Genomic DNA, 24,530 nt, shown 5'->3' with positions numbered 1-24,530 from the left:
ACCAAGTCGACCCTTCCCCCTTTAAGAGCTGGCCGGCGTCAGGGTGTCTGCTGTCAATCAAAACATGACCGCACCTGCGCTGCGCCCGGCCTCGGCGTTATCACTCTGCACCGCCGGCTTAGCGCCTAAAGATAGGGGTGCAACGCCAGTTTCAGCGCTCGCCCAAACTCCTTGGCCAAAGCTACTGAATATCGGCGAAGTGGCCTCCACTTTCCGGCGGGCGCTAACTTTAGCGCCCGCCCGACTTTACCGCCCCAAAAGTGGCTATACTGAATTTCTAGGCCGATATACTTGCCTTGGAGGCAGTGCAACAAAGGTTCACTAGATTGATTCCTGGGATGGGAGGACTCTCACAAGGCAGAAACCCTCACAACATTTAAGAAGCATTTGGATGAGCACTTGAAATGCCATAGCATACAAGGCTACGGGCCAAATGCTGGAATATGGGATTAGATTAGACAGGGCTTGATGGCTGGCGCGGACACGATGGGCCGAAGGGCCTCTATCCGTGCTGTATTACTCTATGACTGTCCTATGATGAGAGATTGTGTAGAATGGGCCTATACTTTCTGGAGTTTAGAAGAATGAGAGGTGATCTCATTGAAACATACACAATTCTGAAGGGGCTTGACAGGGTAGATGCTGAGAGGTTGTTTCCCCTGGCTGGAGTGTCTAGAACTAGGGGGCATAGTCTCAGGATATGGGGTAAGCCATTTAAGACTGAGATGAGGAGGAATTTCTTCACTCAGAAGGTTGTGAATCTTTGGAATTCTCTGCCCCCAAGGGCTGTGGAAGCTGAGTATATTCAAGGCTGATAGATTTTTGGACTCTAGGGGAATCAAGGGGTATGGAGATCGGGCGGGAAAGTGAAGTTGAGGTCGATGATCAGCCATGTTCTTAGTGAATGGCGGAGCAGGCTCGAGGGGCCGTATGGCCTACTCCTGCTCCTATTTCTTATGTTCTTATATTTCTGGTGCTTGATAGTTTTTAAATAAACTATTAGACCTAAAACATCACTTGCTGCTCTGTTTCTATGTTATTTTATTTGTGTTCCAGGACTGCAAGTAGCATCGGGACAATCCTTCGAAAATACCATGAAAATGGCACCAGCGCCAAAGCTGGCAGTCACCCCCACCTGTGAAACAGATAAGGTGAGTGTGAGAGAGAAAAAGATACCCTCAGAATAAGATATATATTGATTTTAATCGCTTTCCTCCAATTTTTATCCTCACATAGTTGAATATGGTTCCACATGCATGAGCAGCACCTTTACTACCTCACCCAAGTGGTCACTGAGCCTAAAAAATGAGTATTGTCAGGCTATTCTATCATACAGGGTGTCGCAAATTCCACCTTATCCTCACTGGTCTCCACGTGTGCACTTTCCAGCAGGGATAGCAATCAGAAGTGGGAACCTTGGCTGATTTTTCCTCACTCCCTCCCATTAATTCCTGCACTGCCCAAGACCCAACATTTACATTTAAGCAGACATCATTGTGACGTTTACACAATCAGACGTCATCTGAAAGCAGAACAGGTTTGTTATCAGTTGAGCTGTCCTCATCTGAGCTGAACTAGCCACAATCAGGTCAATGGTAGTCTAATGTTCTCCAGCAGTGAGCTGATTGTGTGAATTCGACGACAGAGGATGGGACGACCTTGGATCTGGACTGGAGGCGACGGAGGTTGAACAGTTTCCCGTTTGTTCTGTAAATTAGCTCCACTCCAGTGGGGAGCTTACTGAGGGTGAGATGGAGCATTGCAGCAAGGAAGATTGAGAAGAGCGTTGGTGCGATGACACAGCCTTGCTTGACCCCGGTTCGTACGTGAATTGGGTCTGTGGTGGAACCGTTGGTCAGGATCACGGCTTGCATGTCGTCGTGAAGCAGGCGGAGGATAGTGACAAACTTTTGAGGGCAGCCGAATTTGAGGAGGACACTCCATAATCCCTCACGGTTGACAGTGTCGAAGGCCTTTGTGAGATCAAAGAAGGCCATGTACAGCGGTTGGTGCTGTTCCCTGCATTTCTCTTGTAATTGACGTGCGGTGAAGATCATGTCCATTGTGCCCCTTAGTGGGCGGTATCCGCATTGCGACTCTGGGAGGAGCTCTTCGGCCACTGGACGATTGAGGAGGATTCTTGCGATGACTTTCCCTGTGGCAGACAGCAGGGAAACTCCTCTGTAATTACCGCAATCGGACTTGTCACCTTTCTTGAAGATGGTCACAATTACGGCGTCTCTGAGATCCCCTGGCATGCTCTCCTCCTTCCAGATAAGAGAAATGAGTTCATGAATTCGCACCAGTAGTGTTTTCCGCCATGCTTTAGTGCCTCGGCGGGGATTCCATCTGCTCCCGAGGCCTTGTTCTTCTTCAGTTGTCGTATGGCCTTTTCAACCTCATGCCGGGCTGGGGTTGTGCTGAGATGGTGGCGGGTAGCATGCTGTGGGATGGAGTTGAGGACACTCGTGTCGAAGACAGAGTCGTGGTTAAGGAGATCTTCGAAGTGCTCCTTCCAGCGGGCACTGACTGCTTCCCTGTCCTTGATGAGTACCTCTCCGTTCTTGGCCTGCAGTGGGGAAGGGCCTTGGGTACTTGAGCCGCAAATGGTCTTGACTGCGCTAAAGAATCTATGCACGTCGTGGTTGTCGGCTAGCTGCTGGATCTCCTGCGCTTTCTCCACCCACCATCTGTTCTTTAGGTCGCGAGTTTTTTGTTGGACCTCGACTTTCAGGCTTCTGTAGAGCTGCTTTCTTGCTCTCGAGTTCTGTTGCTGTTTCCAGATCAGAAATGCCTTGCGCTTGCGGCTTATTAGCTCCTGGATCTCCTGGTCATTCTCGTCGAACCAGTCTTGGTATTTCCTGGTTGAGTGACTGAGCGTCTCTTCACAGGTGCTGATTATGGAGGCCTTGAGTGCAGACCAGACGCTGCGGGCACTCTGTGTCTCTGCATCACCCCACCCACCCCACCCTTCAAACACCGTCTGCCCCACCTGTGACAGAGACTGTAGGTCCCGCATTGGACTCATCAGCCACATGCGAGCTCATTTTTAATGTGGAAGCAAGTCATCCTCGGTTCCGAGGGACTGCCTAAGAAGAAGAAGGATTGTGTGAGCAATGCAGTATTTGGTAGTGCAGTTAGAAAATACTTTAAACAAATGCAGATCTTAAAAGGTAAAAACCTTTAAAGTGTGATTAAATAACAATGATCGACCTCTTGGTGTTCTAACTTGCCAGATTGAGGGCAGGCTGGCCAATCGATGGAACTGACCTTCAGTTTTGTTCCTGAGTCATCCCCCCCTAGCCTTTCTTTGACAAGACAAATCCACACACGGGGTCCATTATTTCTTACTTTCTGTTTGTGCTGTTCTCTTCATTTTTTTTCAGTCAATAATCTCTCCAGTCTGCCTGAATTAGAGAAACACTAATCTCTGGATATGAGTTGTAATACTTCTACAATATTGTGAATGGGGTGAGTGCAAAGTATGTGGAATTTAAAGCGAAGCTTTGCAAAATATGCAAGTTCCTGATAAATAACAGACATAGTGGACACTTAAGGAACAGTGGCCTAGAAATTCAGTGGCCTGCGCCACCAGTTTGCGCCCAAAGAGGGCTTTTGCGCCACTGTGCAAACCTACCGCGATATTTAGCGGGGCGCTAATGGCGGTGTTAGCCATTAGCGCTGCGCCGCCACCGATGACGTCATCGGTGTGCGCAGCGCCCCGCTATCGCCCCGCTGGCCATATTTGGTTGCTGCCGCCTCGCCCGCGCCGGCCGCAAACAGCGACCGGTACACGGGGCCTACCTGTGCTGGTACTGGGGCGATTTAAGGTGGAGGTGCGGCCGGCCGCTTTTTCGGCGGCCGCCTGCCCGCACCTCCTTCCCCGGCCTCCTACACCCCCCCCCCCCCCGCGGCATTGCCGGCTGTTTCCAGAGAGCCCGGCACTTCTCCTTGGTGCCGGGCTCATTTGCCGGCACTCGCGAGCGGGGATCGCGCTGTTGCAGGCACCTCCCCCTTAAGAATTAGAGGAAGGCCTGCAGTACCGCAGGCTGCCGTGCCGCAGCGGGTGGCGCTGCGGCACTTTACACGCAGATATTCAGTTTCAGCGCCCCAAGCGGGGCGCCGAAACCCTTGTTTAGTGGCCGGCTTCAACTTGGGGCGCTGAAACTAAATTTCCCGCTGGCGCAAGTGGCTCCGCGCGCAGCGGTAATTCCGGCACCCAGGCGAGCTGGGCGCCCCAACTGAATTTCTAGGCCAGTCAGTCCTTCATCACGGCCATGAACACGACAAGACCTCCCCATCATACGCTCCCCTCTGTCACCTTCCCAGCTCTCAGCTGGTTCAGTTTTCCTACATACAATCCACCATCTCGTGCCATATGATCTTTGACTAGTTTATTTACCATTTCTGGAAAAGAACAAGTTAATATTTACATTTTTAAAAAGCTATTACTTTTAATGAATCACATTCGTGTTACAAATAGAATATTTGGAGGTTTCTCTAATGCATTTTTTATTTCAGCTGAGAGGCTGGCCATAACTTGTGTGTCCTTGTCATTCCTGAGTTGCACAGCTTGTAAATATAAAATTATTCATTTTTAATGGCTATATGTATACCTTTTATTTGTATTATGCTGATTTGAGACACACACTGGTGAGTGGGGGTTGGTCCAGATATTCAGCTCAATTCAATCCAAAGTAGTCCAGGCCAAATCTGTCCAACAATCAGTTGGAGAATGGCAGTGGGAGAGACCTGTGAAGGGGCACTTTCCTTTCCTGATTGGGAGAGACTGGAAGAACTTTAAACTGGAAATTATAATCTTTTTAAAATAAGGAAGTTTAATAAAAATGTATAATATGGACATTATCAGCCGTGGCTCCGCTGGTAGCACTCTCGTTTCTGAGTCAGAAGGTTGTGGGTTCCCAGTCTCGCTCCAGCGACTAGCACAAAAATCTAGGTTGACTGTCCAATGCAGTGCTGAGGGAGGTGCAGGTGAGTGCTGCACTGTTGGAGGTGCCGTCTTTCGGATGAGACATTGAACGGAGCCCCTGTCTGCCCTCTCGGGTGGATGTAAAAAATCCCATGGTACTATTTCGAAGAAGAGCAGGGGAGTTATCCCTGGAGTCCTGGCCAATATTTATCCCTCAATCAACATCTCTTTAAAAGAAAAACCCAGATTATCTGATCATTATCACATTGCTGTTTGTGGGAGCTTGCTGTGCGTAAATTGGTTGCGTTTCCTACATTATAACAGTGACTATACTTTAAAAGTATTTCCTAGGCTGTAAAGCGCTTTGGGAAGTCATGGGGTCATAAAAGGCGATATATAAATGCAAGTCTTTCTTTTTTTAAATATATGGCTAACCTACAGGTTTTGCACAATATGATCAGACATCCAACCTGGAAAGCTGCTTTCCTTATCTGCAATGTGTGCTTATTATACATGTATAGAGTAGTTTGAATTTATTGGTGGAAACCTTATTTCCCAAGTGAGAAGACTATCTTTGTGTATGGTATGAACGGAAATGGAGCAGCATGGATAGATAGTTGGCTCACAAACAGGAGAAGGAGTTAGGGCAAATGAACCGAAAGCAAAGTAGTGCAGATGCTGGAAATCTGAAACAGAAAACGCTTGAGACACTCAGCAGGTCATGCAGCATCTGTTAAAAGAAAACAAGGTAGTTGACACTTCAGGTATAAACTCTTCCTCAGAACTAAAAGATATTACAGATGAACAGCAATCAAGAAGTATGACCCAGAACTCCCAGTTTCTTGCCCTTTCAATTCTCTGTCCTACTACCACTTTGACCTCTCTGACTTTGGCCTTCTACACTGTTCCAATGAAGCTCAACACAAGCTTGAGGAACCGCACCACATCTGTCTACTGGCCACTTTGCAACCTCCTGGCCATAATGTTGACTTCAACAACTTCAGACCGTAACCATTTTCTCCCCTGTGATAGGTGTTGACAGTGTGGGATGGGTGTTTAGTGGCTTTTCTGGAGATGTGGAAGGTGATGCTGGAGGTAACCTCCAACCACCGCCCCCCGCCTCCCTCCCCCCCACACCCTCCCCCTCCCATCGAAACACTGTGCTGGTGGCGTGATCTGCAATCGTGGTGTCAACCGACTTTTCTTCCACCACACGTCTGGGCAGCTGGAACCTCCACCACGTTGCCAGTTTTTCATAATTCCCATTCCACTTACCCATCCCACTTCTCAGTGAGTAGCACTGTCACCTCTTGAGTCAGAAAGTTGTGGGATCAAGTCCCACTCCAGAGGCTTGAGCGCATAATCTACACTGACATTTCAGTGCAGTACTGAGGGAGTGCTGCACTGTCACAGGTGCAGTCTTTCAGGTGAGACATTAAACCGAGGCCTCGTCTGCCCTCTCAGGTGGATGTAAAAGATCCCATGGCACTATTTTGAAGAAGAGCAAGTGAGTTATCCCCGGTGTCCTGTCCTATATTTATCCCTCAACCAACACTTAAAACAGATGATATGGTCATTTATCTCATTGCTATTTTGGGGACTTCGCTGGGTGCAAATTGGCTGTTGCATTTCCTACATTACAACAGTGACTACACTTCAAAAGTACTTCATTGGTCTTGGGATGCCCTGAGGTTGTGAAAGGTGCTATATAAATGCAAGTCTTTTTTTTTCTTTTCTCTTCTCACATTCTCGGTGTCTTGTATGTGTCTTTTATTTTTTTAAATTTATCTCATTACATCTCCTTTTGTTTCCTGCACATTTCACTTCTGCCCTTTAACCATTTTCTAATTCTCATGTCATGCCATGATTTTTCCTGTGTGCGATTGTATTTATTCCTATTTCCCTTTCCCTTGTTCTGTTCCTTCTTAAATGCTGTTCATCTGTAGCATCTTTCAGTTCTGAGCAAGATTTTATACCTGAAAAGCCAACCGTGTCATGTTTTCTTGACAGATGTTGCCTGACCTGCTGAGTGTCTCCAGCATGTTCTGTGTCTGTTTTCGTGGAAATGCACGTCTGCAGAAGGGTTGAAAGTGATGTACCGAGCGACAGTGCTAGGCCCACTTTTGTTCTCAATTAAAACTAGACAATTTGGACAAAAGCAAAATTCTGCGGATGCTGGAAATCTGGAATAAAAACTGAAAATGCTGGAAACACGCAGCAGGTGGAGAGGGAAACAGAGTTCACGAGATAATTTTAATCCCAAAAATGGGTGGATTTGGGGAAAAAAATGTTTAAATCTCAAACCCAAACCCAAACCCAACCCACTTCCGACCTACCCACTTTCGGGTTTAACGGAGGCGGACACCCAACCCACTCCCAGGAGGTGGGTTGGTGAATTAAATATAATGAGGCTGGGAGCCGCTCATTAAACTGTCTTACAGGGCTAACCCTGACGAATAGATAATTTGGACTTTGTTATAGGGAATATAATCTTGATATTTGCTGAGGAGACAAAAACGAGAGGTTTGGCAAACAGTGAGGAGAGCTGTAAAAGACTGTGGTAAGACATGGACAAGATAGTGGAATGGGCAGGTAGGTGGCAGATGCAATTTAATATCGATAAGTGTGAGGTGCTCCATTTTGTGAGAAAACACAAGTATATACTTAATGGAAGATACTGAAGGGTGTGGAGAGCAGGGAGACCTCAGGTTCAAATACATAATTTCCTGAAAAACTGTATTGCACTCCCAATAACGCTCATCTAACCTGCATGTGGAGAAAGCCATCAACAAGGCCAATAGGATTCAAAAAGGTCAAAAAGACTCAGGTACCCAATCCCAGCTATCAATTTAATAGTACAAGAGTAAAGAAATAACGAGCAATTTATGCAAAACATTGGTCAGGCCTCAGTTATAGTACTCTGCGAACCTTTTGGTCACCCCATTATAGAAAGGATATTAAAGTCATAGAAAGCATAGAACATGGATTTACAAAAGGTAAATCGTGCTTGACTAATCTGCTGGAATTTTCTGAGGATTTAACTAGTAAAATAGATAAGGGAGAATCAGTGGATGTGGTGCATTTGGACTTTCAGAAGGCTTTCGATAAGGTCCCACATAAGAGATTAGCGTGTAAAGTTAAGGCACATGGGATTGGGGGCAAGGTATTGACTTGGATAGAGAACTGGTTGGCAGATAGAAAGCAAAGAGTTGGAATAAACGGGTCTTTTTCAGAGTGGCAGGCAGTGACTAGTGGGGTACCGCAGGGATCGGTCCTTGGACCCCAGCTATTCACAATATATATTAATGATCTAGACAAGGGAACTAGATGTAATATCTCCAAATTTGCAGATGACACAAAGCTGGGTGGGCGTGTGTGCTGTGAGGAGGATGCCGAGAAACTCCAGGATGATTTGGACAGGTTGGGTGATTGGGCAGAAGCATGGCAGATGCAATATAACGTGGATAAATGTGAGGTTATCCACTTTGGTGTCAAAAACAGGAAGGCAGATTATTATTTGAATGGCAATAGATTGGGAGAAGGGGAAGTGCAACGAGACCTGGGTGTCCTTGTGCACCAGTCGCTGAAGGTAAGCATGCAGATGCAGCAGGCGGTTAAGAAGGCAAATGGTATGTTGGCCTTCGTAGCGAGAGGGCTTGAGGACAGGAACAAGGATATCTTGCTGCAGTTGTACAGGGCCTTGGCGAGACCACACCTTGAGTATTGTGTGCAGTTTTGGTCGCCTTATCTGAGGAAGGATATTCTTGCCATGGAAGGAGTTCAGCGAAGATTCACCAGGCTGATACCTGGGATGGCAGGAATGACATATGAGGAGAGATTGGGTCGATTGGGCTTGTACTCGCTGGAGTTCAGAAGAATGAGAGGGGATCTCATTGAAACTTATAAAATTCTGGCAGGACTGAACAGACTAGATGCAGGGAGGATGTTCCCGATGGTCGGGGAATCCAGAACCAGGGGTCACAGTCTAAGGATAAGGGGTAGGCCTTTTAGGACAGAAATGAGGAGGAATTTCTTCACCCAGAGAGTGGTGAACCTGTGGAATTCTCTACCACAGAAGGCAGTAGAGGCCAATTCATTAAATATATTCAAGAAGGAGTTGGATATATTTCTTAAGGCTAAAGGAATCAAGGGGTATGGGGAGAAAGCAGGGACCGGGTACTGAACTTGGATGATCAGCCATGATCGCATTGAATGGCGGAGCAGGCTCGAGGGGCCAAATGGCCTACTCCTGCTCCTATCTTCTATGTTTCTATAGATTCACTAGGATGATGTCAGGGATGGGAAGCTATAGTTATCAAGAGAGACTTGAGATACTGGGGTATTTGCACTGGGAGCAGAGAGGCTAAGAACATAGAAATTCACAGGACCAGAAAAGATCATTGCTGTCCACCTGATCAGTTCCAGTCTAAAAAAAATTATATCCCACACCTCTCATATCCTTCTGTCAGATTTTTCTCCAGGTACTTATCCAACTCTGCCTTCAACTTGCTGACATAGTCAGCCCCCACTGCCTCCCTTGGCAGTCTGTTCCATACAATCATTAATCTCTGCATAAAGTAGTTAAATCTAAAATGCCTTTTTACCCTCCCTCCTCTAAATTTGCAGTATCTATGACTATGTTAAACATATTGATGTTTATCTCATCTATACTCTTTAGGATCTTGAATGCTTCTATAAGATCCCTGGTGTTCTGGCCAATATTCATCACTCAATCAACATGACAAAAACAGATTATCTGGTCATTATCACATTGCTGTTTGTGGGAGCTTGCTGTGCGCAAATTGGCTGCTGCGTTTCCCACATCACAATGGTGACTACACTCCAAAAGTACTTAATTGGCTGTAAAGCGTCTTGAGACGTGAAAGACGCTATATAGATGCAAGTCTTTCTTTTTTTTCATGCCTTGAGCCTTCCCTTCTCTAGTGTAAATACAAAAGCAAAATACTGCAGCTGCTGGAAATCTGAAATAAAAACAGAAAATGCTGGAAATACTCAGCAGGTGACCTGCTGAGTATTTCCAGCATTTCCTGTAAACATTCTCAGCTTCTGCAACCTCTCCTAAAGATTCAGGTACCCAATCCCAGCTATGAATTTAATTGCCCTTCATCACACCCTCTCCAATGCCTGGATGCCTTCCCCTAATAAGGTGAGCAGAATTGTACACAGTACTCCAGATGGGCTTCGAACTGCACTCAGTACAACCTCAGAATCATTTTGAAATGTGTACTCTATTTCCCTGGCAGTACAGCCCCAGATCCTATTTACATTCTTTACTGCTACACTACCCACCCCCTCACAAATCCACCCTGTGTGTGTGTCCTGTAAAATAATAGAATTTGCCTTTTATTGGCACAGTTAGATATCCTTTCCCAATCTCTCGATGTTGCACTAGTCCACATTAAATAGTGTCTGCCCAGCCTAACCAAGCCCCTTTTGAATTTTAATAACCTGTGCCGTATTGTTTGCAGTCCTTCTGAGTTCGCTATCATATGCAAACTTGGGGAGTTTTGTTCCTGCCTCTACTTCCAAGTCATTTATATATGTTGTAAAGAGCGAAAGATCCAGCGCTGATCTCTGAAGGTACGTATCCTCCAACAAAAGGCATGCACCTTTTTATTCCCTATCATTTATGTTCAGATCCTGCTAGTCCCTGCACTCCTGCCTCTGAGAAGGTAGGGCACACTGTCTGTTTTCACGCTCTGCCGCTGTCTCTTTGGTAGCTCTTTGGTATTGACCCAACAGGAACACCTCAATAACAACAGAAAATGCTGGAAAAACTCAGCAAGTTTTTCCAGCATTTTCTGTTGTTATTTCGGATTTCCAACATCTGCAGTATTTTGCTATAGGAACACCTCAAACTGCCTTTTCACTTCCATTAGCCTGTTCGTCTCTGCTCAGAGCAGCACAGGTTGGGAACTGAGCAAGATGGGGCATTGAGCTTCAGTCTGCCACGCAAAGAACTCCCAATTTAGCTAACCTGCTCTAGTTGCTTTGCTATTGTAACTCAACCACTATGTGTCCTTTGTTTCTGAAGCTTTGAGGGTACATCTATTGCACAGTAGACAACATATTAGCGAAGTATGGCAATTATGCCTAATTAACACATGCAAATTAATTAATTAGAAAATAGACTTCTCCTGTAACTAAACACTCCGGGGTTTAATTTTCTCTGGTAGTGCAACAGTTACAGCATTTGCATAAAATTCCTTTGTTCCTTTAACACAACGTTTAAGCTGCCCTGTTTATTTTAATTGGCTTAACGACTTTGTTAAAATAACACACAAACAAATTTTACACAAGCACGTTAATCAATGTATTTCACCAGAAGAAATTAAGCCCCTGGGTGTGATATCCCGATCATTGGTCATTTTTACACTGACTTATTGCCACGCTGTAAATGCAGTCAAGGCATCAAGGCTGCTTTGGGCAAGTTAATTACCATACATTAGCATAGGTAATGTGCCTCATTCTCACTTGTTGAGGTGATAGATTTGAATAATTACAACTCATTTCTGATTAGGTGTCTTACCATCAATGATGAGCTAAAATGCTGTCTAGCAGAATTTTCAGTGTTGCCACCTGGCCAGTTAGTGAATGAACTTACTGTGACGAGACCGCTTTGAAAAGTCTGGACATAGATAAACTAGGATATCGCTCCTTCCAGAAATCCTTTACTAAAATAGTTTTGTGTGTTTAAAGGAGAACAAAATGATTGTGTCAATTTCAGGCAAATTTGACCAGTTACAAAATAGCCGTTCTCCCTATTTTTCATGAACACAAGCTGTATCTTTATGAACTCCAGAATGCTTATTCAATGGGGGAAAAAAACCTTCAAGCATAAAATACTAAAATGCACAGCAGGTTCATTAATGCCAGTAAACATTTCAGGTGTAGACCCTTCACTAGAACTGGCTTCGATCCTCCACTACTAACCATCTCCTTAAATGCCTCTTTCTTGCCCCCTCCACCGATGTTTGTATTATTTTCTGTTTTCATTTCAGACCTTCTCCATGTGTTTTTTTTTTTATTTCCTCCATGTTCTTGCTTTTTTCCCCATTTCTGTTGGCCCTTTGCCGGCCTTTCCATCACCTCAGCTATTTTCACGCTCTTTCTGTTCTTTCAATGTTTAATCATTGCCTCACGGAAGTGCATTTAAAAAAATCATCTACCAGCTTCCTGCTTTTCTTCCAAGCAGTTGGTAGGCAAATCACACCATCAACATTTTGTGGTTGGGGCACATATTTCTCAATTTTTGTTCATCTTATTAAGGGGCCTGCTTATCTTTCAGTTCTGGTGCAGGGTCTATTAAAAAAAGAAAGACTTGCATTTATATAGCGTCTTTCACAGTCTCATGACGTCCCAAGGTGCTTTACAGCCAATGAAGTATTATTGAAGTGTAGTCACTGTTGTAATGTGGGAAACGTGGCAGTCAGTTTGTGCACAGCAAGCTCCCACAAACAGCAATGAAATAATGACCAGATAAACTGCTTTTAGTGGTTGAGGGATAACTATTGGCCAGAACACCGAGGAGAACTCCCCTGCTAGTCTTCAAAATAGTGGCGTGGGATCTTTTATGTCCACCTGAGAGAGCAGACAGGGCCTCGGTTTATCATCTCATCCGAAAGGTGGTACCTTTGACAGTGCAGCGCTCCCTCAGCACTGCACTGGAGTGTCAGCCTGGATTATGTGCTCAGGTCTCTGGAGTGGGGCCTTGAACCCACAACCTTCTGACTCAGAGGCAAGAGTGCCACCCACTGAGCCACAGCTGATCCTTAACTTGTTTTTCGCTCTGATGCTGACAGACATGCTATGTTTTCCAGTATTGTTTTATATTTCAGATTTCCAGCAGTTTTTCCTTTTGTATTAACAAAACAAGCTAATTACACCTAGTTTGTACATGTAGATGAGGTTGATTAAAAAGTAAGCTCTATGTAATTTGGCAGGTGAGAACTGCTGGTTATGTATCCGGTTTGGTCATGTTTTTTCTCTCTTTAATTAATTCATTTAATTTCTGGGCTAAAGGGAAAAAAAATAAACACTCCGAATCAAGGTTTGCTCCATTCAAAGAAACAGACGGTAGTTATTGTCTTGCGTCAGTTAAAATGCAAACACAGGTGCCTGTTGACTGTGGAGGATGTGAATGATGACAGGATTGTGGTGATCCAGTGGCCCTTCTGTTACAGAGCCACTGTTCCTCACAGTCCCAGTTTGTTGCCCGTTATGCGCTGGACTCCTGTGGTGAAGGGTTAAAAGACAACTTTAAGTCGATTGCCTATAGTAGAGGAAACGTAATTTGAGGTTGTTTGAGGACATGAGTTGTGTAAAACGGAGTGAACAGCTAGGTCCTGTGGCAATACATGAAAGATGGGGCTCCATGAGGTGCATGAGCAGCGACAGGGCTGGAGCTACAGGAGTACAAGGCTGACTTAATTTGAAGTGACAAGAACCTTTTGGATGACATTTGCTGGCTTAATAGCAAAGCTGATTATCTTTAAAAAAAATAATTACCACATAATTGTCCTTGATCAGTAACCAGCCAACTTTCAGTGAATACCAGGTACCATGCAACTGCTGAGAGACAATTTCAATTTAGCAGTTAACCATTAAGGTAAACTTTACATTAGATTGTGACAGTTTCTGTTTCTTCCTTATATTGAGATGTCATTATCTTTCTGCCCAAAATTCTGCTCTCAAACAGAGCAGTGGACATTTGTTTTATGCATTCATTCTCAGGACATGGGCGCTGCTGGCAAGGCCAGCATTTTACTGCCTATCCTTAGTTGCCCTTGAGAAGGTGGTGGTGAACCTTCTTCTTGAACTGCTGCAGTCCATGTGGTGAAGGTTCTCCCACAAGGCTGTTAGGTAGGGAGTTCCAGGATTTTGACCCAGCAATGATGAAGGAATGGCGATGTATGTCCAAGCCAGGATGGTGTGTGACTTGGAGGAGAACATGGAGCTGATGGTGTTCCCATGGACCTGCTGCCCTTGTCCTTCTAGGTGGTGGAGGTCATGGGTTTGGGAGATGCAGCCTTGGCAACTTGCTGCCGCATCCTGTAGATAGTACACAGCGGCCAATGGTACGCCGGTGGTGGAGGGAGTGGATGTTTAAGATGGTGGATGGGGTGTTAATCAAGTGAACTGCTTTTTCCTGGATAGTGTTGGGCTTCTTGTGCATATTGCGCATATCCACACTCATGGAAAGTATTCCACCACACTCGTGGGGAGTATTCCACCACACTCGTGGGGAGTATTCCACCACACTCGTGGGGCGTATTCCACCACACTCGTGGGGCGTATTCCACCACACTCGTGGGGCGTATTCCACCACACTCGTGGGGCGTATTCCACCACACTCGTGGGGCGTATTCCACCACACTCGTGGGGCGTATTCCACCACACTCGTGGGGCGTATTCCACCACACTCGTGGGGCGTATTCCACCACACTCGTGGGGAGTATTCCACCACACTCGTGGGGCGTATTCCACCACACTCGTGGGGCGTATTTCATCACACTCGTGGGGAGTATTCCACCACACTCGTGGGGCGTATTTCACCACACTCGTGGGGCGTATTCCACCACACTCGTGGGGCGTATTTCATCACACTCGTGGGGAGTATTCCACCACACTCGTGGGGCGTATTCCACCACACTCGTGGGGCGTATTCCACCACACTCGTGGGGCGTATTCCACCACACTCGTGGGGAGTATTTCATCACACTCGTGGGGAGTATTCCACCACACTCGTGGGGAGTATTCCACCACACTCGTGGGGCGTATTCCACCACACTCGTGGGGAGTATTCCACCACACTCGTGGGGAGTATTCCACCACACTCGTGGGGAGTATTCCACCACACTTGTGAATTGTGACTTGTAGGTACTAGAGAGGCTTTGGGGAGTCACTCACTACAGAATACCCAGCCTCTGACCTGCTCTAGTCGCCAAGGCATTTATGTGCCTGGCCCAGTTGAGTTTCTGGTCAATGGTGACCCACAGGATGCTGATGGTGGGGGACTCAGCGATGGTAATGCCATTGAATATCAAGGGGAGGTGGTTAGACTCTCTCTTGTTGGAGATGGTCATTGCCCGACACATGTATGGTGTGAATGTTACTTACCATACCAGCCCAAGCCTGGATGTTGTGCAGGTCTTCTGCATTTGGGCATGGATTAATTGCAAATGGAGCTGAACACTGCATTCATCAGCGAATAACCCCATTTCTGACCTTATGACAGCGGGAAGGTCATTGATGAAGGGAGTACCCAGCAGCGGGAGCATGTGTCTGGTAGTCACTGTTCAGGCAGCTGCTGCTATATTTGGGTCATCAAGAATGTCTTTGCAAGTGACAGCAGTGATATGTAGCCTGGACACCACCGGCCATAACTGACTTAGATGGAGGGTCATTGGAGTGCACACCAAATGGAGCTTTTGTGCTCGCACAATCCTATCAGGATGCAGTAGAATCCTGCAGTCATCCAGTACATTTAGTATTTCCAGTACAGTCACATAGTGGTAGTAGACTATGTGTCACATGCTGCAAACAAACCACGAGCACAAAGGTAAAGCACCATGGTAAAACACACTGACACAAGGCACAATGATTGGAATAAATGCACTGAACTTGATTTGTACATTTTGTTGTGTATTTGTCATTTGTGAGAATAAAGCTGGAGCCCTGCAAAAAAATGGGAATAGATGATGTTGAAGGACTTACTCAGGAAAGTGTAGAAGGTGGATCGGTGCGGTTACTTTGCATACCTGGATTGCAGGTTGATTGAATGGACAACTCTATTGCTTATTAGCAGGTATCTGGGATTAGTGCCAAGCTCGCTAGGTTTCTTTGCCACATTGTTGCTTCTGCAGCTCATTCTTTGTTCTCATTTTCACCCTTCTGGCTTGCTATGGATTTAGGATGTCTCCTTTATGCGAAAGCTACTTAGTAAGGCTTCTGGTAATTTGTGGACCAGCACCAGAAAAAAAATGACCATACAATTTACCAATGATTGTAAAAACCCAACTTGTTCGCTAATATCCTTCACAGAAGGGAATCTTCCACCTCTACCCGGTCTAACCTACACACAATTCAAGTCCCGCACAATGTAGTTGACTCTTAACGTCTGCCGAAGTAGCCTAGCAAGCCGCTCTGTTGCGAAAAATAAATGGCAGGGCAATTAGGAATTGACAATAAATGTTCATGGGATGTGGGCGTTGCTGGCAAGGCCGGCATTCAATGCCCATCCCTAATTGCCCTTGAGAAGGTGGTGGCGAGCCACGGCCTTGAACCACAGAGGGCAGTTAAGAGGCAGCAGCACGGTGGCATAGTGGTTAGCACTGTTGCCTCACAGCGCCAGAGACCCGGGTTCGAATCTGGCCTCGGGTGACTGCCTGTGTGGAGTTTGCACATTCTCCCCGTGTTTGCGTGGGTTTTCTCCGGGTGCTCCGGTTTCCTCCCACAGTCCAAAGATGTGCGGGTTAGGTTGATTGGCTATGATAAATTGACCCTTAGTGTTAGGGGGATTAAATACGTGGGGTTACAAGGATAGGGTGGGATATGTGTTGGTGTAGGGGTTACGGGGATCGGGTGGGATATGTGTCGGTGCAGGCTCGATGGGCCGAAATGGCCTCTATCTGCACTGTGGGGTTTCTGTGATTCTGTGACAACCACATTACTGTGGGTCTGGAGTCACATATAGGCCAGACCGAGTAAGGACGGCAGATTTCCTTCCCTAAAGGACATTAGCGAGCCCTTGTTTATGTATTCTCTCCTCGTAATTTAACCTTAATGAACCAGATGGATTTTTACGACAATCCGGTAGTTTCATGGTCATCATTACTGATACTAGTTTTTAATTCAAAATTAATTTAATTAATTGAATTTCCCACCTGCCTGTGGTGGGATTTGAACTCATGTCTCTGGATCATTAATTCAGGTCTCTGGCTACTAGTCCAGTAACATAACCACTATGCTGATGTGTTTGCAGTGCAAAAAGGAAGACTTGCATTTCATCCCAATGCGCTTTACAGCCAATGAAGTACTTTTTGGAGTGCAGTCACTGTTGTAATATAGGAAAAGCGGCAGCCAATTTGCGCACAGCAAGCTCCCACAAACAGCAAGGTGACAATGACCAGATAATCTGTTTTAGTGATGTTGAATGAGGGATAAATATTGGCCGGGACACCGGGGAGAACTCCCCTGCACCTCTTCGTAGTGCCATGGGATCTTTTACATCCACCTGAGAGAGCAGACGGGGCCTCAGTTTAACATCTCATCTGAAAAATGCAATCCAAAATAAAGATCAGTTCTGCCAACGCTAACAATTCCAGTAAGGCTAATCCATGAAATCGACACATAGCGGCAACAAACCACTTCTTCCTGCCAGTAATTTTGCAATGTGTGATAACAACAGGTTAAAGCGCACTGCTCCACACTCCTGAAATGACTGCAGGCCAGTGCAGCGGCTCATTGTAATGCCGGCAGCACCTTCCAGGCAATAGGTTCAGAGCAATTTCATATTTCCCATAGGTTTTGTTAAATCTTTCATTAATACCTATTCCAGTTATTGGACATGATGAAAAAAAAGGAGTCTATGTATCATATATTTCAACAGATTAATCTTAAACCTTCTTGCAGATTTGCTAGCAAGGGAATAAATCACTCATCAGACTCTGACAGCCTCGCACACTAATCATTCGTTTTCCTACAGGTTGTACAGTGAGAATATGTGTCACTGAGGATCAGACACTGATAAATGGGGCACGACTTTTTCTTGCTAATTTGGCTTGTGACTTCTGCTGACTAATGAAACTTTATTTCATGCAAATCTGGGCTGATTCTTGATGTGATATTTCATCAATTAGTCTACTTCTTGATTGCACAGGTTTGGAATAGACAAGCTGTGTAATTTATATGGGGTATGAGGGTTTTGTTAAAAAAAAATTGCTTTTCCAACTAATGTTGCATCATCATGTCATTACTGTGTCAATCAGTGTAGCTTACCAGGGGGTTCTTCCGACTGAATATTGGTGACTTCAGCTTGTAGTTGATTGGAAAAATAAAACTGAAACAAAATTAGACCCATCATTTACAGACTCTACATAGAAACCCACACCCCAGCTCAGCAATTTAATATTGAAACATAGAAACATAGAAGATAGGAGCAGGAGTAGGCCATTCGGCCCCTCAAGCCTGCTCCGCCATTCAATGCGATCATGGCTGATCATCCAAATTCAGTACCCTGTCCCGCTTTCTCCCCATATCCCTTGATCCCCTTAGCCTTAAGAAATATATCTAACTCCTTCTTGAATATATGTGAACATATCTGCAGGAAACTGCTATGGAACCGGGTGGTGCAATTATATTGTGGTAGGAACTACTTGAGTTTATAGCCATAATTTTATGATATTCAAAATATCGTGCTTATGCACTCCCATGGTGTGGGCAGCGCTGTGTTTTGTTATATAAGCCCAGCCCCTATTTTGAACAGGCTATAGGCACAAAAGAAGCTTGCCCAGAGATTTGGCTTTTATCTCACAGTTGGCTAGGGATTGCAAAATCCAGCAATGGAACAACTCTTAAAGGGCTGCAGTTTGTCATAAAAAGGGAAGTTGGGATTGTGGCAAAAAAGTTGCGTCATTGTTTATGTACATCATAGGGACATGTAGTCAATACTGCTTGCCTTGACGCTGAAGAGTTGGAATTCCTGCTGCAGGAGGTGCATCGAAAGAGGGTAGTTCTATTTGGCCGTGATGCTTAGCCTCTAGTAGAAACACAGGTACCATGGAGCATGGAGGGAGGTCACCGGCCAAGCCAATTCAGTCACTCAGCTGTCTTGTACCTGGCTGCAAATGAAGAAGTATATTGCTATTAGAGGGAAGATGAATGTAACTGCACATCTCCATTTTCCTCATATATCTTTTGGGTCCTTCAACCATGGCACAAACCTAAATTTCAGATTTCCAGCAGTTTTTCCTTTTGTATTAACAAAACAAGCTAATTACACCTAATTTGTACATGCAGATCAGGTTGATTAAAAAGTACGATAGAAAAATACTGTGGATGCTGGAAATCCGAAAAGTAAATTGGTAACTTCTACTGATCTGGGAGGTATCATTTAAAGCACTGCACACAACCCCAGCTTCTCTAGTCTCTCCACGTAACTGAAGTCCCACATCCCTAGTACCATTCTAGTGGTGAGATATCACCAAACATTAATTGTGCAAACCCTTTCACTTCATGAAGGCCATGGGATTGCTATATAGATATCCATGTGGGTACCATGTGTGGCTCTTTGCATTCAGGTGAATCCCATTCAGGGCAAGCTGTGCATCGTGTTCAAATGAAAAGTGATGATGGTGTTACTCCCTGCAAACATAGCTGTTGGAATTTCCCTGGGACATGTGTGCACTGGAGACCGCCTGATGTTGCCGATACCTCCTGGGTTCCTCGGAAGGATGTGGTAACATGAAAGCTCCATGCTGTGGTAACCTTCACTTCTATACAAATTGGTTGCCGTGTATCCTACATCACAACAGTGACTACACTTCAGAAGTACTTCATTGGCTGTAAAGCGCTTTGGGACGTCCTGAGGTCGTGAAAGGCATTGTATGAATGCCAGTCTTTCTTTTTATAGGAGCAGCTGCCTCTGATTCAGATACTGTGTGTAGATTATTGGCCGGGAAATGGCACAATTCTGTGGCAGCCTGTCTTGTGAAGCGGAGGTGGCAAAGAAAGAACTCGAACATGCAGGTCCTGGGGTAGCACAGTGGGTGTGGCCAGAATGTATATGAACCCCCCCCCTAAAGGGATGCCTCCCCTTACCTTTTTGTAAGGTGCCATGTCAAAGTCAGTAGGATGAATGAATAATGAACAAGTGTAGTGGTGGAGGGGGAAACCCTAAAGGTGCAAAACTGGGGGTCTTCCCAGCAAAGCCAACCGATGAACCTAAATGCAGCTAAGGATGCCTAAAAATACCAACAAAAAAAATTCAACTTGCCCTCTCCCTTTAATACTCCTGCTTGAGCAGATGAGCTCCGAGACATTCCTTCCAATGCAACCCAGTTTTTCTGGGTGAGGCTTATGCTGTTGGCGGAGTCTCACCTGAAGTTGTAAAATTTGGGCTGCAACATTAAAGAATGGGCTTTTGCTTATTTTAATGACACTGCACATACTGGTAATGTGGCCTTCATTTTTCATTCCAAAATCAGACGCCCCATGAATTTGTCACAGGAGGTCAGGTCCATGACTTTGGAACTTTCGCCAGCTGTGTCTGAACCTGTGCCAGTGGCATGGGGCCTTGTAAAATCGGTACTTACAAGTCTATTGGATACCCACCAACATTCTGTACTGCGACACTCATACAGCTGCCGGTTAATAAATACCTTAAAGTTAATGGATGCTCAGCGATGCAGTTGAAATGCATTTTTGCAACTAATTTCTGATGTATGCTAGTGCTTGAGGCATGACATTAAAACCTGTCAAAGTTCTGTATGCAACAGGTCACTGAAACTATTTAAGGTACAAGTATAAGTAACTGTAAGTCCAAATGGGTACACAATGTTTGCTCCAGAAATTGTAAAGAGAGCATAGCAGAGACTGAATCCTAGCGTGCGGAGCATTGTGAGTACGTGAACAGTGTCTGGATTGCAAGACAGGTTTTATTATTAGATTCACCTTCATCAGCCAAACCAAGGTTGCCGAAAATGTAATGCTAGTTCTGGATTTCAAAAAGGGGTAGATTTGAAAAGATGACAGAGGACTGGAATTGGGTCAATTCCTCTTACTGCCCTCTCCAAAGCACGGCGTGCGTGCAGCCATTGCCAGCACGTGGAGCCGGGAGAAAGTGGCGGTGAGCTATAAGCTGTACAGTAAACAGCTGCTGAGATAACTGGTAACTATGGAGAGCTCCGACTATGTAATTGGAGCGAAAACTGCTTCCAATGAGATGCATCAAATCTCCCCCCTGGTCAGTCAAACATTACAGGCGTAAATACTTTTAAAATAAACTATACTGCACTACAGTTGTAAGAATCTCAAAAAAATAAAAGCTGCATTTCCTTAAATTTTATACATTGGGTTTTCGAGTTTAAATGGACAAGAATTAAGGAAATTTAACAACATATTCTCATCAAGAGTTCTTCAAAAGTCTGTTGTAAAAAATGTAATTGTGCTCTTCTGCACGACTTACACCAGTAAACTGGTGGCCAATAGGTTCATGTTTCCCTCTTTGTAAAATTTATTTCAGTTCATTTCTCATGCAACGGTTTAACGACATTTATGCCACAGTCTTTATGTGGTGTTTACAGTCACAGTCCAGATCTGAACATGTACTTTAAGACCCACTCACCAGGGAGTGAATCCCCTATGTGATATGCAGGCTAGTGCACTGTCACTGCGATCTGCAAGACGATGCATCCCCCTTCCCCCTCCCCCTCCCGCACCATGGTGCAGCACAAACCTCCACACAGCAAACATCTGGGTGAAACATCTGTGAACCTATGGCTGCCAGCAAAGGTGGGAGTACCAGGCAGCCTGATACCCATTTGTGGACCACACACAAGACCCAGACAAATGTCCGAGAAAGTAAGAGGGGAGCCGTGGACAAACAACTGCCTCCCAGAGTGCCACAACGGACAATGCTCCATCCCCTACAAGGGCCATCAGCGGACTCGATACCTCCTGACCCAGCAAAACCCAGGAGCCGTCACCAAATGATCCCAAACAGCACATTGCCCGAGAACGCCGCACTGATCCTTTAGACGTGACCTTCAGCATCCTGCTGCTGTGACCGCCAGAAAGAGCGCGTTGCACAAGAGATCCTGCAGTCCACTCATTTAAATCAGCAGGCAGCACCAAAATACCGGTGCTGCCTGCACTCTTTTTGCAGGCGGCCGTTAACCGTGGCCCACAGTGGCACCGCCTCTTTTCAGGCTTAATCGAATACCTAGGCCAGCAAATTGTAGAAGGTGGGTAAGGATATCCTGGAAAAGGATAAGTTAGAGCAGCAGACTTTGCAGTGAGCTTTGATTTCAGCACAGGGTGCACTGACCATATTCCAGTCTTGGATAAACTTGGGCTTTATAGAGTGAAGAGTCTGGCACCTGGCAGCAAATAAGTAGTGGCACTATCTTGTTTTGATTGAGTTCCTGTGTGACATCTAATATGCATGTTTTCATTGACAGGGCAAGTGATGTGAAAAGTGTACAGGATCAGACACACATTTTTCCATTTTTCCCCCTCAATTGTTTCTCTTCTAGGTGTATGGACCAATTCTGGCACGGTATATGGAGCTAGAAAAGTTGGTGCGGAACAGCTGCTGAACAATGAAGAACTGATCTATCTGTATGAATCATAGAATCTTACAGCACAGAAAGAGGCCATTCGGCCTGTCGTGCCTGTGCCGGCTCTTTGAAAGAACTGTCCACAACCCGGCTTTTTCACCATAACCCTGCAAAGTAGTCCTCTTCAAATACATGTCCAATTGCCTTTTAAATATTTCTATGGAATCTGATTCCACCACCTTTGCAGGTAGTGCGTTCCAGATCTTAACAACCCTCTGTGTGAATAAATTTCTCATTTCCCCTCTAATGCTTTTGTCAATTATTTTAAATCTATGACCTCTCGTTACTGACCCACTTGCCAGAGGAAACAGTTTCTCCCTACTTGCTCTATCAAAACCCCTAATGATTTTGAATACCTCTATTAGATCTCCCCTTAACCGTCTCTGCTCTAAGGAGAACAATCCCAGCTTCTCCAATCCCTTCACATAACTGAACTCCCTCATGCCTAGTATCATCCTGGTAAACCTCCTCTGAACCCTCTCCAGGGCTTTGATATCCTTCCTAAAGTGCGGTGCCCAGAATTAGACACAGTACTCCAGCTGAGGCCGAAGCAGAGATTTGTAAAGGTTTAGCATGACGTCCTTGTTTTTGTATTCAATGTACCTATTTACAAAACCAAGCAATGTTCCCTTTAAGCTGCGCAGACGCTCAGCGCTCCAGGAGTCCAGCGCAGTCGGTTTGCTGGCTTTTAAATAGAAAAAACACACATGCGCAGTACTTTGAATGGGCCACGTGACCCCCAAAAATATTACAGAGAACATTGAAGCCAAGAATCCCATACACTTCCTTAACCACAGATATCAACTTGCTCTGCCACCTTCAAAGATTTGTGACTATGCACCCTCGGGTCCCTCTGCTCTTGCATGCCCCTCAAAATAGCACCATTTAGATTATACCGCCTCTCCATGTTGTTTCTCCCAAAGTGCAGCACATCACACTTATCTGCATTAAATGGCATCTGCCGTGTGTCTGCCCATTTCACCAGTCTGTCTACGTCCTCCTGAAGTCTGCTTCTATCCTGCTCACTATTTACTATGTTGCCAAGTTTTTAATCATCTTTGAAATTGTACTCCCTACACCCAAGTCCAGGTCACTTATATATAACAATTTGATTGACAGGATAGTGTTTCATTATAGTAAATAGAGAATCCAACATCTGTATTCTCAGATCATACGGACATTTTCTGTAAATTGTGTATTTTTCCCTGTATTTTCTTGATAATTTCCCTGTATTTTCCTGTACCAAGTGTAGAAGTAATGGTGTTAGGATGTTATGTTAAACAGTAAAGAAATCCAACTGTTACATATAGTTAGGACTGGTGTAACTAATTAACACACAGGTCAGTGCCAGGAATCACTCATTGAGCGTATTGGGCCGAATGGCCTGTTTCTGTGCTGTATATTCTGTGTAATGCTAGTAATTGTCTGGTAAGTGATTCCTTTAGGAATTTGAAAGAAGTGTTTGGAGAATCTCCTTAAATTGGGAGCAGTGTTCAAATCTTGAATGGATGTGAGTTTTATAGAAAGTTTAAAAGTTATTGAGAGGAAAACTATTTGGTATAGAAGAGAAAATGAGCCTCTTTATCAATAGAGGAGATAAGTGAATTCCATTCATGATCAGAGGAGATGTGATGGCTTCACTTTTTCCACTCAACACAGCAGAATATAAAAATGTAATTAATTTACTATTTATGATTTATAAGTAATTTTTTTTTAAAACAATGTCATTAATTTATAATTCATACATTTTTAAGAAAATCTACAATATTTTAATTCACATTTAAACTGCATTCCAAAATGTGCTGAAAACTAAAGACACACTGTCTTCACGAAGAAAGTGTTTTAGACCTTAGTATGTTTAGGAAGCAGAGAGAATCGCTGGACATAATTTCATCGCAAGGACATCAAGCACAACAGATGCAATGGTGTTTTAACAATTGTAATGTCATGTTTATAAACAAATAAAGATTTGCCACATACTACTTTTCACATCTACAATGCTCTTAATAATTTCTTACTCAGTATATGTAACATTGTAATTATTCTGTTTTCTACTAATTCATCAATATAGTAAACCAGAACTAACTAAGAATCGGATTATTCCATATTTTACCGAGATATGTAGCGGCTGCAGCCTGAGATTAGGGTTAGAGTTTCTGCTTTGGGCACAGTCGGAAATTGTGCCCAAAATACGCTTGAAATTGTGCTGGTTAGGTTACAGTTCAAGTTCCGATAAAATT

The 24,530-nt window shown here is 44.8% G+C and overlaps 1 protein-coding gene across 2 annotated transcripts in view; it reads left to right on the top strand.

Annotated features, from left to right (window-relative positions):
• Nucleotides 1-24,272, top strand: part of xylb (xylulokinase homolog (H. influenzae)) — a 273,474-nt gene extending 249,202 nt beyond the window's left edge. The window contains exons 18-19 of one of the 2 annotated variants that reach the window (XM_085987477.1): nucleotides 1,057-1,151; nucleotides 22,207-24,272. In XM_085987477.1, the coding sequence (XP_085843603.1) occupies nucleotides 1,057-1,151; nucleotides 22,207-22,269 (158 nt within the window). In that variant the 3' untranslated portion in view covers nucleotides 22,270-24,272. Of the gene's footprint in view, nucleotides 1-1,056; nucleotides 1,152-22,206 lie in introns of those variants that run through there. The other variant, XM_085987479.1, reaches the window with a different exon arrangement.
• The last annotated feature ends 258 nt before the right edge of the window (nucleotides 24,273-24,530 follow it).

The sequence above is a fragment of the Somniosus microcephalus genome, chromosome 5 (genome assembly GCF_052327205.1).
Source record: "Somniosus microcephalus isolate GS21.2 chromosome 5, FLI_Smic_1.0, whole genome shotgun sequence".
Lineage (NCBI taxonomy): Eukaryota > Metazoa > Chordata > Chondrichthyes > Squaliformes > Somniosidae > Somniosus > Somniosus microcephalus.
The sequence above is the reverse complement of the archived record's forward strand: the minus strand, read 5'-3'. Positions and strand labels throughout refer to the sequence as shown.